The sequence below is a fragment of the Rhinolophus ferrumequinum genome, unplaced genomic scaffold, assembly GCF_004115265.2.
Source record: "Rhinolophus ferrumequinum isolate MPI-CBG mRhiFer1 unplaced genomic scaffold, mRhiFer1_v1.p scaffold_58_arrow_ctg1_1, whole genome shotgun sequence".
Classification (NCBI taxonomy): Eukaryota; Metazoa; Chordata; class Mammalia; order Chiroptera; family Rhinolophidae; genus Rhinolophus; species Rhinolophus ferrumequinum.
In genome coordinates, this window is record NW_022680423.1 from 193266 (window position 1) to 217456 (window position 24191).

Here is a 24191-nt window from a genome sequence, read left to right on the forward strand (position 1 = left end):
AAGGATATACTCTGTAATATATTTTAAATATATTTTTCCAGTTTATTCTTTGTGAATATGTTCATGGTATCTTTTCCTGTATAGTAATTTGATTTTAAGTAATCAGATTAGTCAATTGTCTCAAAAGTAATTACTGACTAATCCATTCTTTCCTTACTGATCAGAATTCAAGCCTGTTTCTGGACTCTATTGTGCTCCACTGATAGGTGGACAAGAGTGACTTGCTTTAAATTAATCCACACCATCTCACCTCAAACATACCCATATAAATAATACACTTTTTTTCTTTAGGTATTCTTATAACTTTGTAAACTTTAGATGGAAAAAAGATCAGTTTGACAGGTAATGGTACACCTTCCAATTCTATTAGTATAGTTTGATGAGAATTTCTTGCTAACAAATTAATATGGAGAGAAATGGTATTCACAACAGTGAGTTAGTTCCTCTCCTATCCAAGAACATATATGATTCCATTTATTCAAGCCTTTCATTATTCCTTTCAGTAAAGTATAATATTAATTGTAAAATGAATGAAATAAGCTTTTATCATCCACAATTTCATCATATGTGATGCTTTTTATAAAATTCCAAGTGAAAAAAATCAAAATATGCCTAATATACTCTGTTTTTTAATTCCACCATAAATTCCATGATAGTCTTTTCCTACCTTGATGATTCTATCACCTGTCTGTACTCCAGCCCGCATGGCTGCTCCATCTGTAAGAGAAATTAATTACTTAAACTGTAATTCATTTGCTTTCACTGATAATCTTCTTGAAAGCGAGGCAGCATAACAAAGTGGTTAAGAACTATAAAGTCAGACACTTTTACATTCAAATGCTGCCCCTGTCACTCACTGGTTATGTGACCTTAGACTGATTTTATGCTTTTTGTTTTGTTTTTTTTTTACTCCAAGCCTTAATATCACCTATAAAAAGGGGATAAAAAATACCTACCTCAAATTACAACACCCAATATAAAGGAAGCATTCAATCATAGTAAAAGCAGAAGATGTTGTTTGGGGAAAATAATTGATATTTTGGAGCCTTTCTGATTAATCTGTCTCTACCAAAATATCTCTGGTGCCATAAAGAAATAATACTGCACAAACTTCTGTAAGTGATGATGCATAAAGTATCATGACCATAGAGTCATACGATTTCTAAAACTACATAAAAACTGTTTTCTTTCTATAAAGTACAAAGAAAATCAACTGGGGTAAATCCATGCCTAAAACTATGACACAAAAGACAAATCGAGCACATCAGGCCATAAAATCCACAGTGTATGTTATTATTTTATTCTGGTCTATAGACATTATTTAGGTTTTTCTATTCTTACTGTTTGCTCCCAAGTGACAAGACTGTTTTAAAAAATGCCTTGCCTTCTTTGACAGACTGTACGAAGACAGGATTGTCTCCACTGACCGTCAGCCCAAATCCATTGTCATCCTTCTGGATGATCACACAACGCTGAACAAGACCTGCACAAGAACCACAGGGTAAGGAGACAAGGAAGAGAAAAAAACAGTAATTACATATTAGTAATGGACTGTACTCTTTCTGGAGAAACACAAGGTAGCACATGAAATCCATATACAAAATGACAGCACTAACCCCACAAACAAAACAAACAGAAGAACACCAAAAAGTCACATATATTGGTTTCTCACTGGAGAGGTAGATTAGAATTGCTTCAAGATTAAAAATAGCTAAGATAAACTGGAAAAGATGAAGTATTAGAGAGGAGACGGAAGGAAAGCACATTTGCATTTATGCTATTTATTTGTAATACAAAGTCCCCCTCACCCTATTTTTGGTTCTAACTGGTGTTTAACACTCCCCCCTCCAATTAAAACACTTTGGGACATTACGCTATAAGCCACCCACAGTAAACTAGAGAAATCCAATTTCATTCTCAGGAAATTACATGCAGGAAACAGACTATATAAAGAAAGGAGATGCTTGCAGAGCACCTACATCTCTTCTCCAAAAAGAGAGCGAAAAAGGAAAGAGTTCAAAGGGAAAAAAGACCTTGGCTCACAGAAAAAATAAACAGAATGGAGAAAAAAGTAGAAAAGATAAAGAAAGAATCTGTGAGCTAAACCAATTATTTTATCTCTTTTATATACTGACCTGATTTCTACAGGAGAAATTTGTTTTCCTTCTAGTTTAACAGTAAAGGAAAATTTTCAAGGTAAGGTGAGACAAAGAGGACCACAATCAAAGGAATAGGGATGTGCCTTAACACAACCCTGATTAGTACCCAGCTGTTTTATTATGGCTCAGATATGAAGATTCCGGACTCTGTGTTAACCAAAGATTTAATATATACTTTCAGCTTTGCAAAATCTAAGCATTTGACCAAAAATCAATATATAAATAATATGCAAAATAACATATATAACATGTATAGTGATAACAAAAATAAAAATTATTCAAAATAAAAATTTTAATACACAGCCATCTTTTAAATAAGTCTGATGTACACATCAAACAATATGTTAAAGATTGCACATATGTACATATATATGTGTATGTATATACATACACACACACACACACACACACATATATATATGTATATATATATATATATATTTCCTGCTGTTAATGAAATATCACAAGTATGTGAGCCTACCACAGATGAAAGACTGGATTAACTGGATCCCATCATGGAAAATATGAATCTTGAATTTTAACTCATAACCCTACACAAAAACAAACTTAAAGCAGATCAGGGACCTAAACATAAAGCTAAAACTATTCATAAGAAAACATAAGAGAAAATCTTCAAGACCTTAGGGTAGGCAGAGATCATTTAGGATGCAAAATGCACCAACTATAAAAAAAGAAACTGGTAAATTGGACTCAAAATTTAAAACATCTGCTCTTCAAAAGAAACTAAGAAAATGAAAAGGCAAGCCACAGACTGGGAGAAAATACAATACAAATATCTGATAAAGGACTTATATCTAAATTATATAAATATATTTATAAATATGTATATATATTTTTATAAAACAACTCTACAATTCAAAAATGGAAGACACATTTTAAAAGGGACAAAAGATTTAAATAAACACATCACAAAGAAAAGATACACCAATGGCCAATAAGGACATGCAGAGGTATTCAACATTTGCAGTCTTACAAAAAATGCAAATTAAAACCACAATGAGATACCACCCTACACAAACGGGAAATGCTAAAAGAAGACTGAAAATATCACGTGTTGACACTGATGTGGAGCAACTGGAATGTTCATACATTGCTGGTGGAAGTGTAAAATGGTACACTTTGAAAAACAATTTGGAAATTTCTTAGAAAGGTGAGCATACGGAGGCTTGACAATTAAGTTTGCAAACTCATCCTAGAAAAACTGCTACATACCTCACTGCTGAGTATCACCATGGTCACCTTCGAAGTATTCCCCTTGGGAAACTATGCACCGACACCAGCACCTAGTCCACCCTTCAAGGCAATTTTGGAACTCTTTTTCTGGAATGGCCATCAGAGCTATCATCATATTACCACTGATGTCCTCAATGTCATCAAAATGTCTTCCTTTCAATATTTCCTTTATCTTCGAGTAAAGAAAGAAGTCATTGGGGGCCAGATCAGGTGAGTAGGGAGGGTGTTCCAATACAGTGATTTGTTTAATGGCTAAAAACTCCCTCACAGACAGTGCCGTGTGAGCTGGTGCACTGTCATGATTCAAGAGCCATGAATTGTTGGCGAAAAGTTCAGGTCGTCTAACTTTTTCATGCAGCCTTTTCAGCACTTCCAAATAGTAAACATGGTTAACTGTTTGTCCAATTGGTACAAATTCACAATGAATAATCCCTCTGATATCAAAACAGCTTAGCAACATCGATGCAAATAGTTTTCGACCTTAATTGTCAGAACTTAATCGTACAGTTACATAGGACCCAACAATTTCACTACCAAGAGAAAAACTCATGCCCACATAAAGATTGGTAGACAAATGTTCATAGCAGATTCTTGTTCATAAGAGCCAAAACCTAGACACAACTCAAATTTCCATCAACAGATGAGTGAATAAACAAATGGTGGTCTATCGATTACAGTAAAATACTACTTAGCAAGAAAAACAAAAGCAGGAACTACTCATACATGGATGAATAATAAAAACATTATGTTAAGCAAAATATGACAGATAGAAAAGACAGTACACACTTTGATTCCGACATAAAACAGAAAAACTAAACTATAGTAACAAAAAGCAGATTAATAGTTGCCTAAGGTCAGGGTGGGGAGAATGACTGCAAAAAACATGAAGGAACTTTCTGGGGTGATGGAAATGTCCTATTTCTTAATTAAGGTAATGGTTACATGAGTATATTCAATTGTCAAAATCACTGAACACTTAAAATGAATGCATCTTATTTTAGGTAAATTGTGCCCCAAGAAAGTTGATTTTCAACATTTAAAAAAATGTGTTACCAACACCATTTATTGAATAGGCTGTCTTTACCCAACTGTATGTCCTTAACTCCTTTGTCATAGATTAAATGACCACATACGTATGGGTTTATTTCTGGGCTCTCTATTCTGTTCCATTGATCTATGTGTTTGTTTTTATGCCAGTATGTTTTTATGCCAGTATGTGTTATTTTGGTTACTATAGCCTTGTAGTATAGTGTGATACCAAACAGCTTGATACCTTCAATTTTGTTCTTCTTTCTCAAGATTGCTGGGGCTATTTGGTGTTTTTGTGGTTCCATATAACATTTAAGATTTGTTCTAGTTCTATAAAAAATACCATTGTATTTTGATAGGGATTGCACTGAATCTATAGATTGCTTTGGGTAGTATGGACATTTTAACAATGTTAATTCTTCCTATCCATGAACATGGTACATGCTTCCATTTATTTGTATCTTCTTCAATGTCTTATAGTTTTCCAAGTACAGGTCTTTTATCTCCTTGGTTAAATTTATTCCTAGGTGTTTTTTTTTTAAACACCTTTTTTTTTTTTTTTAAGATTTTATTGGGGAAGGGAAACAGGACTTTATTGGTTAATAGTGTGTATAACCAGGACTTTTTATTGGGCAACTCTGTGTTTTTCCCAAGACCCATCAGCTCCATCCACGTCAAGTTGTTGTCCTTTCAATCTTATTTGTGGAGGGCGCAGCTCAGCTCAAAGTCCAGTCGCCTGTTGTTAGTTGCAGGGGGCGCAACCCACCATCCTTTGGGGAGTTGAACCGGCAACCTTGTGGTTGAGAGCACGCGCTCCAACCAACTGAGCCATCCAGCTGCCAGGGAGCTCAGCGGCAGCTCTTTGTCTTCATTCTAGGTGCAGAGGGCGCAGCTTGCTGGCCCATGTGGGAATCGAACCGGCAGCCTTGTTGTCCAGAGCTCATGCTCTAACCAACTGAGCCACCCATCTGCCTTTTTTTTTTTTTTTGATGCAATTGTAAATGGGATTGCTTTCTTGATTGCTCTTTCTGATAATGTGTTATAGGTGTATAAAAATGCAACCAATTTCTGCATATTAATTTTGTATCCTGCTACTTTACTGAATTCATTTATCATTCTAATAGTTTTTTGGTGGAATCTTTCAGGTTTTCTATGTATGGTACCATGTCATCTGAAAATGACTTCTTCATTTCCAATCTGGATGCCTTTTATTTCTTTTTTTTAATCTGATTGCTGTGGCTACGACTTCCAATACTACGTTGAAGTATTGTGGTAGTGGTGAAAAGTGGTGAAAATGGGTATCCTTGTCTTGTCAGGATGGCTATCATCAATAAATCAACAAACAACGAGTGTTGACGAGGATGCAGAGAAACAAGAACACTGGTACACTGCTGGTGGGATTGCAAATTGGTGTAGCCACAATGAAAAATGGTTTGGAGGTTCCTCAAAAAATTCAAAATAGAACGACCATATGACCCAGCAATTTCACTTCTGGGTATTTATCTGAAGAACTCCAAAACACTAATTCCAAAAGACATATGCACCCCTATATTCAGTGCAACTCTATTTACAATAGCCAAGACTTGGAAGCAGCCCAAGTGCTCATCAATAGAACTGGATAAAGAAGATGTGGTACATATATACAATGGAATATTACTTGGCCATAAAAAAGAATGAAATCTTACCATCTGTGGCAATGTGGATGGATCACAGAGGGTATTGTGCTAAGTGAAAAAAGTCAGACTGAGAAAGACTGATACCATATGATCTCACTTATATGTGGTATCTAAAGAACAAAACAAACAAACAAAAAAATAACAGAAACAGACTCAGATACAGAGAAAAAGACTTATGGTGCCAGAGAGGAGGGAGGTTGGGACACTGGGTGAAAAAGGTGAAGGGATTAAGAAATACAAATTGGTAGTTAAGAAACAGTCACGGGGATTTAAGTACAGCATAGAGAATATAGTCAATGATGTTGCAACAACTATGTATAGCACCAGGTGAGTACTAGACTAATCAGGGGGATCACTGTATAAATTATATAAATGTGTATCCACTACACTGTACACCTGACACTAATATAAAATAATTGAAACTGAAAAAAAGAAATGGTGTTCCCCCTCAACTCAAGAGACTACTAAATACTAAATAGGATTTGAATTTACCACTCCAACAAAACAGTAAATTGTAGTGGGGGCAGAGGAAAAATAACCCATCACAATTCAACCTTTTTCCTTTGCTTAATGTTGCTTCCTTCAAGTAATTAGAAAAAACTTTAAATAGACTGGTTATGAATACACAAAATCAAGAAAAGAGGCATTCTTTTTAAATTTCTAGTACATAATACAATAAATACATGAATCAGAGAATCTCAAAATATTTTACAGGAATCTTTTAAAATCCATTTTGGAAACATAAACCTCTTTTACAATTATTTACAATTTAAAAATGAATTATATATTGTGGCTTTAAAATAAAAATCAAGATACCTGCAAAATGAATATATATTTTTTCATATGCTGTCTATCCCTCCCAGTTCCTACAAGGGCTGAAAATCAGTGAATTCAAGGTTTCTAAGTTTGGTGTTCGTTGTGCTTAAGCCACTGGACTTCTTAAGCAGACTTTTTTTTTTCAGGTTCCTGTAGAGAATAGGGTGCTTGTAAAAAAATGAGGGGAAAGCGTTCTGAGGGTTAAGAGTTTGGTATGGTTTTGTATTTCATCTTAATTTCACAAGCACGATTAGCCTAGTGCCCGACAAACACTCAGGGCTCAGAAACGTTAAGTATTCTTTTATTGTGATTGGGAGTAGGTTGTCCTTGGATTTCCCTGCTCAGAAATACATTACTCGCCTATCAGTGCCATCAATTAAAAATCCATGGAAAACACTTTTGTGTTAACAATCTCCTAACATTGCAAATGCTCCTCATTTATGTGTTTGTCTAAATTGTTTTGTTTTACCAGACAAGCAAATTAGTGTTAAATGGGGAAGGAAGAGAGAAGGAAAATTTAACAGAGCAGGGCTTCTTGTGATAAGTAACTTTAGAAGATGAGCAACAAGAAAGCCTCAAGAAACAAAATCATCTCCCCCTGTAAGCTTTTCCTTATAGACTCCCACTGCACTCTCTATTTACTCCATAGTATCATTTGATTCTGATTTGCTTTTATCCTCTCATAAGACTGTATGCTTTAATAGCACAGGGGCTCTATCTTGTTTATAATCTTCTCTCAGGACCCGGCATAGGTTCAGACACAGAAGAACCTTTTTTTTTAAAAATCGCTAATGATTTTAATGAAAATTGGAAAAGTAGAGAAGTCTAGAGATGGATGGAATCTCAGAAAGGGAGGTGATCTGAGAAAAAAAAATACCACCGCAGAGTCAATTTTAAAAAATATGCCTAGGGTCCTTAAAGACTGCTAAGGATTGAGTAAATATATTAGGATTCCCTCAAAATACTGCAAACCTGTTTTCTCCAGTTAAAAATTATTCAGTCTGGTAACGTTCCCTTTTAATTCTACAACAAAAGGAGAAGATGAGGAACAAAGGAGAAAGTGCTATGTGCATAGCCTATTCATCTTTCTCTTCTCCCCAACCCCACCATATTGTCCATTTATTATTATTCTAAATCTATCTACTAAACTGAGAATCTGGTGTACCTTTACATGTAAGAATAACAAGACCAATTCAAAATGAAAACATACCTTACATATACAGCCAGTTCAGAATCTGTGGAGTTCAAGTTAATGATATTATTCTGTCTTATGAACTTATGCCATCTGCATAAACTTAGATAATTAACTGAAAACTAAGCTGTCATACCATACAAAATTCAGAAGTCCAGTCTCTCAAATGTTTAGATCTACTATAATCCTTCCCATTCAAAATCAAATAAAACGTTTGTTTTTCTTGAGAGTAATGTTCTTTGTACACCAGCAGCTGTTTTAACCCACTATAAAGGATAAATTGCACCCTTAACACTGAATCATCAATACTGACTAAATTATCATATCTTTGAAATGTCCTTTTTGACCAAAAAAAAATCTACTTTGTTTTAGCAATTTGTATCGAACCTGTCTACTAGTTATTTAACTGTGCAGTCTATAGATGTGAAGAATATAAAACTACCAGAAGTCTTTGCTCTCAAAGTTAAAATCTTGGCAGGGAAGGGCAATAGAAACAAACAGGGAAACAATGACAATGTCCTATTAAGAATCAGAGTATGGTACAGATAACAGGCCCTATATGTTATAAAAGAAGGGAAAGATAAAAGTGGAATCCTAACTCCAAAGTAGCCATTTTCAAATTTAATGTTTTACTTTTTCTGATTTTTACAATCATATAGCCCATAGTTGGTTTTGCTAAATCTCTTATTGTTTGGTATAAAGATTATTAATTATAATTATCATACAAATGTTTATCTCTCAATATGAGTTTTTATAAGGTCACAAAAACCACTTTAACATGAGCTATATCACAAATAGTCTCAGAGATATATATAGAGAAAAAACTTATGGTTGCTAGAGGGGAGGAGGGTGGGGATGAGGGAGAAGGTGAGGGATTAGAGAGCATAAATTGGTAGCCACAAGATGGCCACAGGGATATGAAAGACAGTTTTGGGGAATATAATCAATAATGTTGTAAAGCTTTTGTAAGGTGCCAGATGGGCACTTGTCTTATTAGGGAGACCACTTCATGGATGGTATAAATCCCTGACCAGTGTGTGGTACACCTGAAGCTGAAGCGGAATAATATTGAATGTCAACTATAATTACATATATATATATATATATATATATAGAAACCATATATATATACGGTCACGAGATGTGGAGAACAGTATAAGGAATACAGTCAATGGACTTGTAACAGCTATATGCGATGTCAAAGGGGTAGTAGGTGGGGGAAGGCTGTTATCGCTTTGTGAGGGGTATGAATGTCTAACTATTACATTGCTTTGTACACCTGAAACTAATTTAAAAAATGAAAAAAAAAAAGAGCTGTATCCAAGCACTTTGTATGAAGACAGGCAGAGAAAGTACTCAACAAGTAAGATAATGATAAGGCTTAAACTTTCTTGAAATTTAGTCATAGTAATACTTCTTTATTCTTATTGTTTTTAGGCCATATGGGAAAATTTTTCACAACTATCTATTTTTTAAGTAGACATGGAGTATTGGTAAACTAGTGTATATTTCTATTATTGTACTTACCAAAATGTATAACAATTCTTTCTTTTGTCCTAGACTGTGAACTTCCAGAAAGCAGGATAGTCTCCTATTATCTTTGTATCCCTATCCCTTTAGAATCCACCTGGCATATAATAGGTGCCCAATGAATATTTAATAATTAAATTTGAACTTATTTTACATAAAATAAATTTTAAATAAATCACATTCAATCACTTTTTAAGTAAAATCATAGCCCTGAAAACTATGCAAAGTAGAGAAATACTTCTATAAGAACATTAACCTTTGCCCTGGCTAAAATAATCTGATTCCCATCTACCTAAAATAAGTCCTCTAGTTACAAACACACTTTTATTTTCTGTTTTTTAAGAATTATGATATTTCACCTAGAAGCTTATAACAGATATCAGGCTTCATTTCATCAGTTAAGTAAAGATGTTCTATCAAATTTACATAAATACTATCATTTCCTTATTTATTTTGTCTTTCTAAAAAGGACTTTTCTCCCCCGTTACAATGATTTGGTATTTGAAACCAATATAAAAGAGATTGTTTTCACTCAAAAGATAATTACCAACGGTTGTATTTGAAAGTGAAAAAAATTAGGTCTTTGTAATCTTTTGTAGTGGGGAAGGGAAGAGGTCATAAAACGGTACTCTAAAAAAAGGTGAGGAAATTCACTATTAATACATTCCTGAAAACAGGCAACAACTACACTGACAAATAGCAAATTAATGAAAATGGAGTGTTTAAATATGAAAGGCAACATGCTTAACCTTCACACTGCATTTACTTTAGTGAAAGAACATTAGTCTTTCTTCACCTTTGATTTTATTACACAATCAAGCTTCTCTAAGTCTCATCTCTTAACAGTTAGCTTCAGGGAAGGGTGTGGAGAAAGACTGCGTGCAGCCTCATAAAAAGGGCTCATTTTTAAAGTGTAGCCAAACGTACATGTTTTATGAGTAAGACCTAAGATAATCCTTTGATTAACAGCTAAATATGATGTCAAAGGGATAGTAGATTGGGGAGGAGGGTTATCACTTTGTGAAGGGTGTAAATGTCTAACTATTACATTGTTTTGTACAACCTGAAACTAATAAAATTAATAAATTAATTAAAAAAAAAAACAAAAGAAGCTTCTTGATTCTAAATGTACACTGCTGCTGGCAAGAGGAGCCTTAACTTCCAAGTATGCTGATTTCATTCTTTTTTTTTTTTTTTGTAACTTTTTTTTCCCCATCCCCACTGCCAACTCCAATTCAAGCCATTGTTCTCAGTCTAGTTGTGGAGGATGCAGCTCCCTGGCCCATGTGGGAATTGAACCTGTGACTCGGCGTTAGGAGCACAGTGTTCCAACAGCCTGAGCCACCCAGCCACCCCGATTTCATTTTTTTGACTATTAGTAACAATAAGTCTCTTTTCTAAATTATTTTCTTCTATCTTAAATTTTTTTCAGAAGAAAAATCCAATTAAGATGAATCAACATTTTATTTCATCAATTCTCTATATGAAAATACTCATCCCAATCTCAACAATCACTGATTCAAAACTCAAGGAGTGCCTCCAGTGTGCCAAGCATTCTGAGAGATGCAAAGACGAATATATTCGTAAGTACAAGTACTGGATACAAAGCAGGATGCCAAAGTTTAGAAACAAAAGTAGCTGGGCAAATCTAGGAAAGCTCTACAAAGAAGCCGGTATTTGAAACGGGCCTGAAAGGATGGGGAGGATTCTAACAAGGAGTCACATGAGGTAAACCTTTTCAAGACAGTGGGAATGGCATGAACAAGAAAGAATACCTGGCCATATTTGGGAAATAAAATGTGAAGGAGAGTCTGGTACATTTAGGTGAATAGTAATAAACTGAGCTAGAATGATAAATTGGGAACAAATGATGGCATATCTCAATAACTTTGTATTTCTTAGCAACTGAATGTCCAAATTCTTAATTTAGTATATTAACGTGACAGAATACAGAAAAATAGAGAACAGGAAGTGAATCAATGTGAAATTGAAGTGAAAGAAAGTTATCAGTCTGTTTAATGAAATGATGAAAAACTGAACAAAGTAGTGGGGATGGAAACAAAGAGTGAGGGATGAAAAATAATGTGATGGTTAGAATCAATGGGACCTCGTAAATAGTTGATCAGAGATGACCAGTTAAATGAAGAAGTCAAAGATAACTTGAAGGAAGTAAGACTACCTTAACGGGGCTGGCCAGATGGCTCAGTGCTCTGAACAACAGGGATGCCGGTTCGATTCCTACATGGGCCAGTGAGCTGCACCCTCCACAACTAGACTGAAGACAACGAGCTGCCGCTGAGCTTCCGGAGGGGCGGCCAGATGGCTCAGTTGGTTTAGACAGCGAGCTCTTAACAAGGTTGCTGGTTCAGATGGTGGGCTGCGCTCCCTGCAACTAAAGATTGAAAACGGCGAATGGACTTGAAGCTGAGCTGCGCCCTCCATGACTAGATTGAAGGACAATGACTTGGAGCTGAAGGGTCCTGGAGAAACACACTGTTCCCCAATATTCCTCAATTAAAAAAAAAAGAAAAAAGACTACCTTAACGGAAGAATGAAAGTGCCATTAAAAGAACCAGAAAGTCAAGAGGAAGACTGATTTGTAGCATAGGGGACAATAATAAATTCCGTATTGGTCATTCTGAATTTGAAGGACAATTAGATGAAAGCAGTAAGCAAATAGTTAAAAATATAAAGCTGGAAAAGGGGGAAATACACAGGGACAGAAACTCCCGTGACATCTACATTTATAAGAGGAAAAGCAATCAAGTAAAGACAGAATAATTACAAAGAGAAAAAAACTAGGTTGACATTATAGAAAACCAAAGAAAAGGCATCAGCATTGCCAAATGGTTCAGAGGGAAAGTGAGAACTGAGAAAAAGTTCATAGATTTTCAAGTAGGACATTTTGGTTTACTTTCCAGAAGAGGTCAATAAGTGAATGATTTGTAAGGATAGAATATTCATGTTGTAGAATGCTCTTGCAATGTTAAAGAAGAAAAGAGAGAAAATAATAACTTGGTGAAGTAAGAATCAAAACTAAGAACTCTTCTTTTTTTACAGATACCAGAGCTTGAATAAGAAAAAAACATGAATTTTAAAAAAAAACAAACAAAAAAAACTCCGAAGTATCCAAACAAGGATATTTCAAGTACTAACAGTTCGTTTCTGTTATGAACTGAATGTTGTGTCCCCCACAAAATTCCTATGTTGAGCCCTAACACACAATGTGATATTTGGAGATAGAGCCTTTGGGGGTAATTATAGTTAGATGAAGTCATGAAGTAGGGTCTTATGAAGGGATTGGTGTCCATATAAGAAGAGACATCAGAGTGCCCCTTTTCTCTCTCTCTCTAAATGTGCTTGCACCAAGGAAAGATCATGTGAGAAGAAGGGCAAGGTGGCCACCTATGAGCCAGAACAGCTCTCACCAGAACCCCAACCATGCTGGCATCCTGATCTCATACTTCTAGCCTCCAAAAACTGTGAGAAAATAAATTTCTGTTGTTTAAGGCAAATCTCTGATATTTTGTCATAGCAGACCAGGAGCTTGAAAAAGGCATCGCTTATTTTCATGTAAATATAATCAGCTGGAATCTCTTCATGAAACCAAGACAGAAGTTAGAAGAAGTGTTCTAATCAAAAACTCCCATTAAATCTCTTGTATCCCACACATACCAAAAATCTCCACAATATTCCTCCATTACAATATTGAGAAAAATAGAAAATTATGTACCATTAAAATTGCAAATCAGAAAATACATCTGTACATGATCAATAACAGACTCCAAAAAGTTATAGAGGGAAAAACTAGGAGATATGAAATATTGACCTACTTCACTGGGCAGAAGCTTAAGAAAGAAGTCAATATAAAACAAACGCTTGGTTTCTTTTAAAATGAACAAAGTAAATCTACCTGATAAAAGAGGTCTAAAAATGGGTAAAAGTTTAAAATAAATAATCTGTAAGTGAATAACTAGCATTTGTGTTAAGTATCCAGCTAATGAATTTTACTCCAAGACAATGTATAATCTCAAAAGTTAGAAGTTAGCTTCTTAAGAGACAGACCTTACACTAAAGCAATGTCACCAGTTGTGGTGACTCTACTCTCATATTCCGTATTTCCAAGCTTTCTTTGCCTCAATAGAGAGTTTTTTTTTTTTTACCCATGCTAACTACATAGTCTGAAGAAGCCCTATTCACCACAGGTAATAAAATATTTGTAATGTCCAAGAGATTAACTTAGCATGCTGACTCTGTTCTGATCAATTAATCCCTCTGATAAGTGCTTTTTTGAGGACTCATTTTCCTTCACAAAAAAGGCATTTCAAGGGTTCTCAAGAAAAGAAACACACAGAGAAGCCAACAAACTTACTTCTCATTACCACTTAAAAGTTTCTATTACTACCAAGCCAATAGCATTTCTCCACTAGTGCTAATATTCCTATAATTGAAATATTAACATCCAAATCAAAACAGCAAGCTTTCATACATACCTATCATCCTGTCATCCAAAGCAAACATCCTATCATCTGTAAGTATATAGAGAGCTTTTGCATACATACCACAGATCTAGGAAAAATGGGGGGGGAGATGAAATACAACACTGCAAAGGCTACTGGAAATGAATGGAGCTATAAAGATAGGTCCCCCATTCCTAAGGGAGAGAATAAACCATAGGAAGCTCTGTATATAGAACGGAAACGAGTCTCACCGAAATTCAGAAGCTATTTTTTACTTATGTGGAGCCAAATACTTTGGAAGAAAAGCATATAACTTGACATGCCATCGGCAAGGTACACATTCCTGTTAAATCACTGTAAAAGTTTAACTACATAGAAAAAGCACTTGTCACAAAAACTTAGGACAAGAACCATGTGTATGTATCTAGCAAAGAAGCATCAACTGGTTTATAAACAAAGCATTAACTGGTTTATAAACCAAATACTGGGCCTCATAATATTAAAAGTATCTGATATTATGGGTTCAAGTGTCAGGAGATATAAATTACAAAATGTCTTAAGAGGGGGCAGGGGCAGTTTCATTTTTTTCCCTTTCATATATGTCAAGCTAGGAAACAGTTGCACCTGTGGCAACTTCTACTTGAGAGATTTTTGGCTCTATTAAAGAAGACGTGGTTTTCCTTTGAGGGCAAATTTGGAATCTTCTAAGAAGAAAGAACTTCTGAGTCTTTCAGAGATTATTTCTTAGTTCCAAGCAGTATTTCTTTTTCCCTTTTTCAAACATCTAATTAGATTTTAACACAAGGAAAAACGAAAGGTAAAACTGTGCAAAGGAAAAGGAATAATATGAACTTGAAAAATATGGTTTATATTATACTTAGAAGACAGGACACAATCTGGAATATTAGTGATCTAATCATGTGTTGCAAAAGTTGACCATTCAGGTTAAACCTGCTCTTTGTAAAGATTATTTTTAAAAGGTGCCATTTTAAAAATTTCCCATTCAGAATAAGCTTCAGGGAAAACTTATGAAAGACACAGACACATTCTTCAAGTTACAATAATAAAACACTTAAGGTATGTTTACTATTGTGGATAAATTATACAAGAACAGCAATCAAGAAGACTGAGCAGTTAAAATAAAGAAACAAAAAATAAAAATTCCAAAAAAACTGCTAATACATTAAATTATACCAGCATTCTACTAGAGGCAAAGACTGGTAGCATTGATGAAATTCTACATGATCCAAACTCTGCAAATGGGGCATGGGAAGAAGACAGCAAGGAATTGAATGCCCAACCATGTTATCTAGAGGAACCTGACCCAAACATATTAGAGATAATCACTTTCCTAAACATAAACAAGATGAAAGAGAAGATGAGCAATGTGGCCTATTCTACTCTACAAAGTTAGTTTCTAGCAACTTACGCTTCCATATCACAGCCACATTAAAACCCCAGGCTCCCCTTCCCTGCAGTAGGTCATGCCATGCAGAGCAGACAGAGGAAGGCTGCAGTTATTTTAAAAAGGGAAACAGCATGAAGGAAGGTGCAAGGCGGAATTGGCTACATTAGCTTACCATATATCTCGGATCTACTCTCCTCTGAACTAGACTTTGTCTTCTTGGAGGAGCTATCTGCACAAGAGTGGGAGAAAAGGAAGAGAGATATAGAAAATATGGAGACCAATGTAAGGGAAAAAATTCATGGGGGAAAAAAGAATGAATCATGATCAAGTTAAATTGTGCAAACACAAAGTATGAATATCACAGATGATAGCACTTGAACATGAACAGCACAGGTAATGACATATTTTAAAGATTTATTGAAGAAAAGACAGTACAATAAAAATATGTTCAAACAAAACAACACATAAATACTCTACAAATATACCATCTAATCATCTAACAATTATAGAGATGATAAAAGCGCTAAAAGCTATAATAATCTCATGCTTCGGAGATGATCACATCACAGATGAACAATCACAGATGAATAAGTCAATCTAACAAGACCATAACACTTCTATGAACATGGGGCAGAAACTTGTGGCCCTCATTAGCAAGACAATAACTAATCATACTAATCATATAAATGAAGCCTCTGAGCCCCATGATGTCAAAATTAGGTGTCAGAAATAAAGAATTACCTTTTAATGATATCCAGAAGTTACACATTACATACTCCCACCACCAAAACCTCTAAATTGATTGATTGTGGTTTCATTTTTAGCTACTACTAAGATGCAGGTAAATTATTAACTATTCACTTTCCTATTCTTCCCTTCTTAAAAAATATTTATAATATTTTTTTCAAAATAAAGAGCAGTTAATACCAAAAGCATGAAGCATCTTAATTAGACAAAAAATATACCTACTCTCTATTAAAATTAAAAATTTTATTTCTGAATAAAATATCTAAAAATAGATATGTATTTATGTATCTGGGACCTTAGCATATACTTATTTTATCTTTTGTCAGGAACATACTACTGAATAAAATAGTATGTACACAAAGAACACACATAAATTTCAAGTAATGAAAGCAAAATTATCTAGCAATTTTTATAAATCAAATACTGGGTGAATTTACAAGGAGAAAGCAAAAGCCTATACTTTACAAGATAAGTTCAACTATATGTATACATTTAAGAATATAACTAGTTGAAAGTCTACTAACATGAAAACTCTAGGAATGATCAACACTACTGAAGTTGAAAAGACAGCTCTGAATCAGAATACTTTTTGACTGAAGAAAAAAGGGATCTCTTCATTCGCTTACTCTAAAATGAAATAATTTTTGAAGTGTATTTTAATACTCAATTTACCATGATCATACCTGAACTTTCAAATGGCTACAGAAATTGGTAGTTGTTATAGACTTGATTTTATGACATACTACCATGTCATTGATGCCTATGATTTGTCTTAATACTAAGTCCTTGGTGTTACCAAAATATCCAATTATGATATAATGAGTATTTCTATTATCATCATTATCTTTAAATGTAATACACTCTACAATGATGCATTCATAGTATTGAAAATTAAAAATGTTTCCATTCCTTCTAAAGGCAAAGGTTTATATAACTGAAGAGGAAGAGAGTCCTAAACAGATTGAACAGCTACTTCTAAAACAGGTGTTTTGGGAAGTTATGTAGCTTAAGTTATAGTATTCTGAAGTTCACTACTGTCAGTATTCTTTAGAAAAACAGTGTTTTACCTGCGGGATCAAAATCATGTGACCCACTGCGTTCAACTTTCTGCTTCTTATCTGTTGGTGACTCTCGATTCAAAATACTTCCATGCCTAAATTAAATCAAAGCAATCAAATATTTACTACGAGACTCATTAAAATAAAAACTTAATTTAAAACTCCCATGTCTTACAAAGAGAAACCAAGAAATCAGTTTATCTTACACAGTCTCATAAACTTCTCTAATTCATATTTTTCAAGAAGTTTTAAAATAGACTATGCTATGTGTAATAGAGCCTATTTACTTGGTTATAAAAAGTGCTTAAAAATTATAAAGTAATATTTAGTATTAAAGTCTATTTATTCTTAGAAATAACTGCTTAAATCCTTTTAGTGGTTTTCAAAGGTTAATCATTATTATTCCATTTAACAGATAAGAAAACAGTGCCAAAAGTAATTAAATACATTTCCCAACCCTACATATACCATGGTCAGATTCAAAATCTCTGTGTAAATACAGCACTGAAGACAGCAGTTAAAAAAAAAAAATCTCAGGGAAGCTCACTTTAAGCCTGCCTGTAGTTCTAGCCACAGCAGTCTTAGCCAGACCTTAATGACACTTAGAATTATTATTTTTCCTATGGCCTAATGGCTGGGCGATAAATAAGACCATAACTATAATACATACATTACTAAGTAATTCAATGCCAAGATTAACATTGGTATCCTGCACTATGTCACTAAAAATGATTAATGTACAAGAATTAAGAATGATATATTACCAGCATTTTAAATAATATTTATGACAATTAAGACGAAAGAAAAAAGAGATGTTGAATAACAAGTATTGAGGAAGAGGCATTTAATTCTGGGAAATTAATAAATATGGAGATATAGATATGGGCACATATTTGAACATTATGGATTTTTTTCCTTACTGTCTTCAAGTAAAAAAGACTGATCCAGTTTGACAAAATTCATTAACTAAAGCAATTACAGTACTCCAGATGATAAAACACATAAAAAACGGGCAATCCATTTACACTCCCCAAGCTATTCACAACAGAAAACAGTCATAGTAAATTTTAAAATTAAATTTTCATAGGGAGTGACCTTAAGCATAAATTTGAACAAACTTTTAAAATGCCAAGATTGAAAACATTATCAAAACTATGCCATCCTCCAGAAAAAATAGGCAACACCTGTTATATTTAAAATTTGTAAAACATTTTAGAATATTAAACTGAAATAAATGTTTTCAAAAACTATAAAATCCACACAAATTTCAAACGAATGCTTCCAATTAAAATTTTACCTAAATGTGTGAAATGCAACTGAACAACTTACCTTATAGGTTTTTTGAGGGGAAACCTAAAACAAAGAAAAACAGATAGATAGTTATTTCACTTATAAGACTGCCATTAAATTTATTCATTCTACTGAACCAGAATCAGGGATTTAAATTTTATGCTAATTTTCCCAAAGCAATTCAACAAACAGGTGGAGTAAGAAGCTGGGTAATATTTTTAATATCTTAACTACTTTTTTAAATCTTAAATTGCAGGCATATTTATCATCAGCTGTCCCTGAGTATGGGTTCTCTTTTTAAAAATCCAAATAATAATAGCAACAGCTAAATTTATTGAGGGCTTACTATATGGTAAGAACTACTCAAAACTGTTTGCACGTATAATCTCATTTAATCCTTAAAAAAAACAACCATGAAGACATCATTTCCATCTTACAGATTCGGGGCGGGAGGCGGGGTAGTGCTGTAACAAGGCAAAGAGAAATAGTTCACCATTCAAATATTATATTTAGTTTCCCTAACAAAAAAAAGTTCCTTCTTTCCCATCACCTCTCCTCACCCCCGAAAATATCTGGGTGCTGATTACTGCTCTATTGATCTGTCTATCCTTTGATCATGATCAACTCATGATCCTCAATTATTTCTGTTTTTCTGTTTAGCTTTAATAACAGAATCCTAGAAAAAGTTACCTTGGAGTACTATCAGTTATTAAAAATATGTTCCAAAAGTAAAAACAAAGGGTACTTTGTCTTTTTTTTTTTTTTTTTTTGGCTCTGTAAGTGAAAAGGACTACAGCACTTCCTCCTGGTTGTCTTTTATTAAAAACAATATTACTGGAGGCTTAATAACAATTTGAGGTTACACAAAAATGCTAATCCAAGTCTAAAACATGTTCTCAAATTTCCTCCCATTTCTCTTTTCATTTCTGTCCTTTTCGGAAATTATCTTTACCTGTGGTATTTTATGTTCCGTTGTTTAGTCTAAGCAACAAGTACAAAGTTTATCACAAATATAACTAAAACTGGTTTTTTTGAAAAAGACTGTTAGTAAAAACAGATAGAAATACACATTAAAAAAAGATACTTGAATGGTTATTTGGCAGGGTGTGTAGTTACGTTAAAAAAAAAACCTCAAAAGTATAAGTTTAAGTACAATTCCCTTTAACTCCCATGTAAATCAAAATTGATCCAAAAAGAGTCTAAGAAACAAAGAACTTCCCTAATAATTGATAACATTTTAACTCACAACAAAGTTCAGAATAACAAGGAAAGCGGGTTCTGAGATAAGAGAACACAACTCTAGAGAATATAAGGATTACAAGATTACCAAATCTTCCAAAGTAAAATTTCCCAAGTACGAGGACTAATAACCTCCTTAAGTTCGCGAACTTGCCACCCTGTGTGCTTACATTGGCAGCACTGTAAAAACAGCTTGGTAAGATTTCATAACCTTGGTATATCAGTGTCTCACAGCTATGTACGTGTCGACATGGGGAGGGTGTCTACCTAAGTGGTGTTCATTATTGTTGTTGCATGTTTTCATGTGCCATCACGAGAATGTCTGAGCTTGAATTAGAGCAACGAACAAACATTAAGTTTCTTGTTAAACTTGGCAAGAGTGGAAGTGAAATCAGAGACATGTTAGTCTAAGCTTATGGGGATAATGCCATGGAGAAAAGGCAGTGTACAAATGGATTAAACGGTTTTCTGAGGGGTGAGAACGTGTCACTGATGAAGAGAGGTCAGGGTGGCCAGTAACAAGCAGAACTGACAAAAACATTGCAAATAATATTCGTTGACTAGGGCATCAAAATCATCAGCTGACAGTGAGAAGCATAGCAAACCAAGTAAACATCGATAGAGAAACAGGAAAATCTTAACTGAAAATCTTGGCATGAGAAAGTTGTGTGCAAAAATGGTCCCGAAGGAGCTCACTGATGAACAAAAGCAAAGGAGAGTCGAAGTTTGCCAATACCTTTTGGAGAGGCAAGACGATGTTTTGGGCCACGTTATCACTGGTGATGAAACATGGGTGTACCAATTTGACCCTGAAACTAAGTGTCAAAGTGCACAATGGAAGTCAGTCAATTCTCCACGACCAAGAAAGTTTCATCAATCCAAATCAAGAGTCAAACAATGTTACTAACCTTTTTTGATATCAGAGGAATTATTCACTATGAATTTGTACCAACTGGACAGTTAACCAAGTTCACTATTTGGAAACGCTGAAAAGGTTGCGTGAAAAAGATAGAAGAAAACGACCTCAACTTTTCGCCAACAATTCATGGCTCTTGCATCACAACCATGCAGTAGCTAATATGGCACTGTCTGTGAGGGAATTTTTAGCCAGTAAACAAATAACTGTATTGGAACATCCTCCCTAGTCACCTGATCTGGCCCCCAATGACTTCTTTCTTTGCCTGAAGATAAAGCAAATACTGAAAGGAACACATTTTGACGACATTCAGGACATCAAGGGAAACATAACGACAGCTCTGATGGCCATTCCAGAAAAAGAGTTCCAAAATTGCTTTGAAGGATGGACTAGGCGCTGGTGTCGGTGCATAGCCTCCCAAGGGGTATACCTCGAAGGTGACCGTAGTGATATTTAGCAGTGAGATACATAGCAGTTTTTCTTGGATGAGTTCCCGAACTTACTTGTGAAAATATGTGTGTGTTTTTTTTTTAATTTATAGGTGAATATACCGTGTTTCCCTTAAAATAAGACCATGAGCTCTAATGCATCCATTGTAGCAAAAAATAATATAAAACCCGGTTTTATATTATTATTATATGACCTGGTCTTCTATTATGTAAGACTCGGTATTATATTATATTATGTTATATTACAACTGGTCTTATACTAAAATAAGATCGGGTCTTATATTAATTTTCGCTTCAAAAGACGCATTAGAGTTGATGGTCCAGCTAGGTCTTATTTTCGGAGAAACACGGTAAGAGTTAGCAGAAGAGAATTTCCAACTGAGTTTCTGCAAAGGGTATATATTTGCAGTTACCAACCTTGGCCACTCTCCTGATAGCCATTATAAAAATTCCTACCCCAAAACACCGAGGCTTACCCAGGGACTAAAACATCCAGGAAAATTCTGGTAAAGAAGCCCAAAAGTTCCCAGACTACTGATTGTAAGACACTTTGTGAGCTATTTTCTCTTACAAAGCAATGGAAAGAAGGGGAGAAAAAGACAAAAATGGAATGTACAGATGAAGAACAAGAACTACCCTAGAGCATAACTTGCTTATCATAGTCTACTTACTACATTCATAAAGTACACACAAACAACTTTTCCCACACAAAAACTTTAAATCACAGAACTTCTCTTCTAATCACTAAAATTCCACTTTAGAGTATGTGGTAAACAAAAAGCTATGTATGTTCACATGTATGTTCATGCATAACTAACAATGTCTAGGGCCTTCCTGGCTATTTCACTTGTTTCCTCAGCACTAGCTAAGAAAATCACCAAGAGAATCCCAGTTTTGTAAACTCCCTACCAGCTGGTTGATACTGAGATAGAGATGTAATCAGATAGCTGGGAATAGGAAGCTACAACCTCAAAGAAAGTGAGGGACTAGAGTCTGTAGATTTGAGTCATCAACCCATGAATGGTCACTAAAATTCAAAAAAGCATGTAAAGATCAAGGACTAAATTCTGGGGGAAGGCGGGGAAGGGGGGGGAGGGGGGGGGGGGGGGGGGTGGGGGGGGGGGGGGCGGGGGGGGAGGACCAGCTTCTGAACCATTGAAAATAGATGTAAAGAGCCAATGCAAGAGATTAAGAAGATAAATCACAGAAGAGAAAGGGCTGTCCTAGGGGCTAAGGAAGAAGAGAAACTCAATACTATCAAATGCTACAAAAGGCAGGTCTAAGGGCTAAAAAATTGGTCATATGAGGTCTGACAATCACATTCATGAACCCATCCTAGAAAAAGTGCTACATACCGAACTGCTGAATGTCACCACGGTCACCTTCGAAGTACTCCTGTTGGGAAGCTATGCACTGACTGCAATGCCCAGTCCACCCTTCAAAGCACTTTGGGAACTCTTTTTGGAAAAGGTCTCAGAGCTATCATCGTATTACCCTTGATGTACTGAATGTCGTCAAAATGTCTTCCTTTCAATATTTTCTTTATCTTTGGGAAAAGAAAGAAGTCATTGGGGGCCAGATCAGGTGAGTAGGGAGGGTGTTCCAATACAGTTCTTTGTTTACTGGCTAAAAACTCCCTCACAACCCTGTGTTCCCGAGCTGTGATATCCATCTTCTGCTGCTCTCCCATACAGTTACTCCTGGTTCTCAGACCTTCAGACTCAGACTGAGATTTACACCACTGGCACCCCAAGTCTCACCTCTTCAAACTCAAACTGAATTACCCTACTGGCTTTCCTGGTTCTCCTGTTTGCCGACTGCAGATTGTGAGACTTCTCAGCCTCCATAATAATCACATCGCTACCTGTAACGTTTGCAAAGAAGGTATGTGGGGGATAAGAAAGAGACTCTCACTCCAGTATGCGCTGGTGAGTTGAACATCTTATGTGTACCTGTGAGTCGTGGAATTGCTGGAGCCATTTTAATACCATGAAAAAGCCAGTATGGAGAAGAATCGGGCCCAGAATGCAGCTGGAATGACGTCATAAAAATGGTGGCATTAGGTGAACCCCTTAAAATCATTACCTGGAATATACAAAAAATTGAACAACTATAACTCCACAAAGGAACCCTGCACAGGAAACAGTAAAGACTAAGAGGCGCACTACTGAAATCATCTAAAGGTGGGAAAATTGTACAAGCAGGGGAGGAGACAAGGGAGACGTGAGGAGACGGGGACGCCTGGGCTCAGGACGCAGACCTAGCTCAGGGCTCCGAGCTCGCTGCATTCCAGAACAACCGCAGCCGCGGGAGAGGGAAGAACTGGGACTGTCAGGGCTCTGCTTATGGCCCACAGGGCTGAGGAGACAGCATATAACACGGCTGAACCCAACGCTCACCGAGGGGAGCTCAGAGCAAAGACTGAGGGAAGAAGGCTGAAAACGGTAGTTTAAGCCCTCACTGCCCAGCAGAGAACGGAAGCCGTAGGCACTGAGACTGGCCACCCCCTCCCTACCCTCCCAGAGCTCGCCCCGCCCCCTCCTGCCCAGTGCTACAAGTGGAACAGTAGCAGTGTCAGATCAAAAGAACAGAATATTTGCTGTTCTGAGAACTGTGGACCGCAAACACAGACTCCCAGCCCAACTAATTCCAGCAAAGGTGACGGAGCTGTGGAAGCAGGACCGGCTGTGGTGGTGGTCACCGCCATTGCTCTGGGCCACCTCTCACAACCCACCCCACCCATATCCCCACCTATCCAGGTGGATCCCTACTGGAGTAAACACAACTGCTGAAACACACAGGCTCTGAATTTGGTGCAGGAAGCTTTGGAACTTCAGAAGCTTTCTACATTTCCCTATGAAAGAGGTGTGCTATGACATAGGCGAACTGTTCACAGAGGAGAAGTCCGCCTTCCAGGGAATCTCCCTATGTTGTGAGAAGCTGGAATACTGCAGAGAAAATATAACAT

General features: G+C 35.7%; 1 protein-coding gene across 1 annotated transcript in view; it reads right to left on the reverse strand.

Annotated features, from left to right (window-relative positions):
* The window catches only part of ARHGEF12 (Rho guanine nucleotide exchange factor 12), a 181538-nt gene that overhangs the window by 104240 nt on the left and 53107 nt on the right, over positions 1-24191 (reverse strand). Inside the window, 5 exon segments of the mRNA XM_033102250.1 lie at positions 668-717; positions 1385-1483; positions 15697-15753; positions 17339-17424; positions 18659-18682. Coding sequence (XP_032958141.1) covers positions 668-717; positions 1385-1483; positions 15697-15753; positions 17339-17424; positions 18659-18682 — 316 coding nt within the window.